The 5,172-nt window shown below is 36.8% G+C and overlaps 1 protein-coding gene across 1 annotated transcript; it reads left to right on the forward strand.

Annotated features, from left to right (window-relative positions):
- The first annotated feature begins 425 nt into the window (after positions 1–425).
- Positions 426–3,840, forward strand: LOC149015369 ((-)-germacrene D synthase-like). The gene is made up of 7 exons (XM_089156404.1): positions 426–629; positions 771–1,038; positions 1,188–1,563; positions 1,694–1,912; positions 2,089–2,227; positions 2,525–2,773; positions 2,872–3,840. The coding sequence occupies exons 1-7, from the start codon at positions 489–491 to the stop codon at positions 3,163–3,165; spliced, it is 1,686 nt and encodes a 561-aa protein (XP_089012530.1). The 5' UTR covers positions 426–488; the 3' UTR covers positions 3,166–3,840.
- The last annotated feature ends 1,332 nt before the right edge of the window (positions 3,841–5,172 follow it).

Genomic DNA, 5,172 nt, shown 5'->3' on the forward strand with positions numbered 1-5,172 from the left:
TGGTTAAGTTGTCTGTATCATGCATGTAATAATATTACTTATTCTCATATTGAATTTTTCGTCTTATTTTTCTTTGTCTTTTCCGATAAAAGGATTCTCCATTATACTAAATTTAATAATGGTTGAAGATAATTCAAGGTAAAATATGAGTGGGCGAATCCGATGCCAAAGATTTCTTCAAAAAAATACAATTAATTATTATGATAAAAGGATTCTCCATCCTACAAAAAAAAGAATGGGTAGATCCAGACTTCCAGTGCCCAAATTGTCTGAATAATGAGGACAACAATATTATTTAATTTTTGTAATGAATTTTTTTTATCCACTAGATGATCAGGATCCTCTACCGCTAGGGTACGTTGGCTATAAATTTAATATATATTTAAATAAATAATCTCTTCTCCGTCGGTTATAAATATCAAGATTACACTATCCACCATAGCTTCCTCTATTTATGGTTCTATTTCAATCTTTGTGTCATTAAAAAGATGACTCAGCTTCCTTCTTCTGCACCTGTGGTCCACCAGCATTTGCTTCAAACTGCAAAACCAGAGATTATTCGCCGGTCAGCGAATTTCCATCCCAACATCTGGGGCGATCAATTCCTCAAATATTCTTCCTCTGATATGGTAATTTGATATTTTCTCTGTGTGTGCGCGTGTGTGAGAACGGGGATAGGAAGAATTGTTGGTCCATGTAGTATAGTACGTATTTATATCTTTTTGTTTTCATTTGTATAAGCGTTGAAACAAAGAACACTTGCTTTACAGGTATATGATGCTGGTCATGAACAACTTGAAGAGCTTAAAGAAGAAGTAAGAAGGATGCTAATATCTGATGCCACTGATCCTTCAGGGAAATTAAACTTAATTGATTCATTGCAACGGCTTGGCGTGGCATACTATTTTGAAGGAGAGATAGAGGAGGTCTTAGAGCAGATGCAGGATAACCCACCTAATGGTTGTGATGGAAACCATCTTTACATGATTGCTCTATGGTTTCGATTATTGAGACAACAAGGCTATAATGTCCACTGCAGTAAGTTCTATGACTCCTTAAACATTGCATCCTTGTTTGGATGGAAAATAATTCAATAACCATCCATGCAGTTTAGTACATTGCCAGCTCGTTGGTGTATTAATAGTCATCTTATAGCATATGTGATTGAGTGTCCCACCACCTTGCAGATGTTTTCAATAGGTTCAAGGACAGCGAAGGTAGCTTCAAGGAGGAGTTAACCAAAGACATGCCTACCTTGTTATGCTTGTATGAAGCTACACATCTCAGGGTACATGGAGAAGACATTCTTGATGAAGCCCTCGCATTCACAACCACTCAACTCAAATGTATAGTTGCTGATGGCTTGAAGCTTCCTCTTGCAACACAAGTGATGCAAGCATTGAAACAACCACTCCATAAGGGCATTCCAAGATTAGAAGCTAGGCATTACATCTCTGTTTACGAACAACTAGAGACAAGGAATAAGACTCTGTTGAAGCTTGCAAAGTTGGATTTCAATTCACTGCAGTCAATTCACCGCCAAGAGCTATGCCAACTCTCGAGGTGGGTTCATTGATTCTCTGTCCTTGTATCTTTTTCTCCTTTTCATGGTTTGATAGGTTCAACTTCAATTCATGTTTCCGTGCACACTAGAGCTTCATGTTCATATACACGTACCCTTTTATACATACAGATGGTCGACAGAGTTGGACTTTGCAACAAAGCTTGGTTACAGCAGAGACAGACTGGTTGAATGTTACTTTTGGATAGTGGGGTTGTACTTTGAGGCACATTACTCTCTTGCTAGAGTGATCGTAACCAAAGTTATATCCATGCTTTCACACATAGATGATACTTATGATGTGTATGGAACTTTGGAAGAACTTGAGCTCTTCACAGATGCAGTTCAAAGGTTTGATCCTTCTGTATATTAGATGAATATTTGTATATGTGCATACTCCATATTGTTTATATTTATTAAAGTGAAAATTAGCCAGTGTTCAATATAAGTTGAGTCTATTATCTCTTTGGATTTAGAGCATTTATAACTTTGCTAATTAAAATGAACATGAGTGCTGAAATTTTTAGGTGGGATAGAAGCGCCATGGATCAGCTTCCCGAGTACATGAAGGTGCTTTTTTCTGCACTCCTAGATGTTCACAATGAAATCGAGGAAGCTTTGAGCAAGGAAGGACAGTCTTATCGACTTGATTATCAAATTGAAGCTGTGAGTCACCCATAGTTTCTTATACCAGCGTTTTCTTTTCTCTGGCAATTAATATATCTGTAAAGTATGACAACATAGTCTGTGATTCAAGAAAATCCACAATATTTCTAGTGATCCTTCCCACATTGCTAAAATTTTACTCATACCAATTTAGAGGTTAATAAGACCTAACTGGGGCAATGCACCATAGCATCAAACCATGAAGAAATTATTAATTAGTACTGCAGTGTTGTTTGGTTTTAAAAACCAAAGATCATGTTTTGTATGTCTTGTATGTGTTGTTTGGTTTTATTCTAGATGAAGAGAACGACCAGAGCCTACATGAAAGAAGCTAAATGGTTTTATGAAGGATACACTCCAACGTTTGATGAGTACATGGAAAATGCATTACGCTCCGGTGGTCACTGCTTGCTTACGATCACATCCTTCCTTGGGATGGGAGATTCTGTGACAAAAGAGGCATTAGACTGGGTGATTGCTGAACCTCCACTTGTTCAAGCTTCATCGATTATAGGTCGGCTCATGAATGATATGATGTCCCACAAGGTAAATGTATAAGCCCTAGCACATAATCTAGAAGCATGGTAGGGTTGAATTGATCAGATCACATCTAATGTTGAACTCTAATAATCTTTGAATTGAAGATGGAGCAAGATAGAGGACATGTTTCTTCAAGTGTAGAATGTTACATGAAACAACATTGTGTCACTGAAGAAGAGGCGTATGATGAGCTTCAAAGAAGAGTAGAGAAGTCATGGAAAGATATCAATCAAGGTTGCATCAAACCGACTAAAATTCCAATGCCATTACTAGTTCGACTTCTCAATTTAACTCGTACTATAGATGTCATTTATAAGGATGACGATAGATACATTAATGCCTCAACGGCTCTAAAGGAGTACATCACTGAGTTGTTCATTGATCCGATTCCAATATGATTGGTGTAATGGACTATATGAAACCATAGTTGTGGGCTGGTTCTGCTAATGGGCCTATACTACGTGAATAAATGTTTTATGGGCTTTATTTATTGTTACCTTTACCCATAAGTTACTGGGCTTTATTTATTGGACTTCTGTATGTATCCCTTGTCACAGTTGTGTCTGTTGAAGAAGATGAGGAATCATCGTTTTCTTCATTTTTTAGTGAAAAAAAGATTTCTAGGAGTAAGGCTCTAAACCAACTTTACATTATTATGATATAGTAAAAATGGAAAACTAATAGTTTTATTTTTATTTTTATCATTTTATGCACTTGTAAACAGTGTGGACCAATTGATGATAACATTGTGTGGGGTCCATGCAACATCTAGAGTGAAATACTGGAGAAGGCCATGAGTATCAAAACAATGATTGCCTTAATGTTCATGAAAATATCATCTTATTAATGTAACAACATTACTTATTTAGTATTAACCCCCACAAAAAAGAAGAAGAAGATTATAAGTTACACTAACGGCTATCAATGCAACACCAAGGATCTTATCACTCTCCATAACAAGATCAACCACAATTGAAATCAATCATGAAATACCAAAGACAGAAGAATTGAAAAAAATGGTAATGAGACTTAGCCTTAGCATTCTTTCCAAATTACATACCTATGCAAACTAAAGAACTTACATTGTTTGTCTAAAATGCCAACTATACAACAAAATGGGAATGAAGAAAACCAATCCATTAACTTCATTGTGTTTTAAGTACAAGGACGCTAAACATCTGAAAGTGAAAGATCTGATTGTAAAAGAACACACATCATTCAAGATACAACACCAACAACTTTGTAGCATACTGATGCGTCCAAAATTTGCTCAGCCCTTAGATCATGTAAGAATGACTTGCAAAACAATCGTCAGATGTGGCCCGACCATTGGGGTCGGGAGTCCACCTCCGATTGCTAAGTCAGTTGATGAACTGATCACAAAGGCTCTGACTAGATGCAGAGCGTAAGTAAGAATGCAATAGTTGGGATACGATTCAGATACTTTCTTTGTACGTATGTGATGTCTTATATAGAGTTTACCTTTGAATCCCACTCGTTGAATTCGTACGTGCCTTCTTCTGATGACCGTCGAATCCAAACGAATAGACCCGTTGGTGGGGTAACGGATTCCTCTGATTGCACGATCTTGATGCTATGATCGTGGCCGTTATTCAAGCTGGCACGATCTTCCATTCCGCGAGAGTTGGTAACCGTCGCTTTGACCCATTATACATCCCAGGAATCTCGGACTTGTGCATATCTACTGATAGTCGTTGTTTCTTCCTGAATACGCTATCTCTAAACCCGGTTTATTCGAGTCTGAATCGGTCGGTTCGTCCCGACCGGGGTCGAGGGTTGAACCTCGGGCGGACCCGGTTCAACGATATTTTTCCCATATCACATACAAACAACTAAATGTAACAAAATTACTATTACTAAAAAGAAGTTATTTTATCATAAATAATACTACCATATCCACCGGATGGTGTTGGGAGCGGACTACGGATGAACCATGGTACAACACAAGTGACAAGTACAACAAAAGGGTGCAACTTGAAAGTGAAAGTATGATTGTACCAAATGGGGAGATAACATATCATATTCTAACATGTAGTAGTATCATACACAACTCTAATATTATCACTCGTTTGATAATAAATTCTAAACAAATAATAAGCAATTTTTTCAACCCACACATACATGCTTAAATTTTGAGTCTTAGATGCAATTGAAAGAATCAGCGTCACAATCTTTGACGAAGTAGAAAAGTTGCTAAAATGCCCAACAACGATTACAATGAGATATTAGAAGAGGTAAAAAAAGACTAATACAATAACTAATTGATTGATTATTGTGTTCAATTGTTCTAATAATGTATATAAGAATAACTTACTTTTTGCATAACCAAGAAACCCTTTTTAGGTTCATCTCTAAGACATACTGCTTCTATTTCAAGATAGACC

This window comes from Hakea prostrata, chromosome 5 (genome assembly GCF_041222555.1).
Source record: "Hakea prostrata isolate BN-2017 chromosome 5, UWA_Hpros_2, whole genome shotgun sequence".
NCBI lineage: Eukaryota > Viridiplantae > Streptophyta > Magnoliopsida > Proteales > Proteaceae > Hakea > Hakea prostrata.

Bases quoted from the DNA above. Each gene is read 5' to 3' on its own strand.
- LOC149015369 (XM_089156404.1), top strand. From the start codon at position 489: ATGACTCAGCTTCCTTCTTCTGCACCTGTGGTCCACCAGCATTTGCTT. The intron at 1,039-1,187 runs GTAAGTTCTATG...ACCACCTTGCAG, and splicing joins AGGCTATAATGTCCACTGCA to ATGTTTTCAATAGGTTCAAG. The intron at 2,774-2,871 runs GTAAATGTATAA...TTTGAATTGAAG, and splicing joins ATGATATGATGTCCCACAAG to ATGGAGCAAGATAGAGGACA.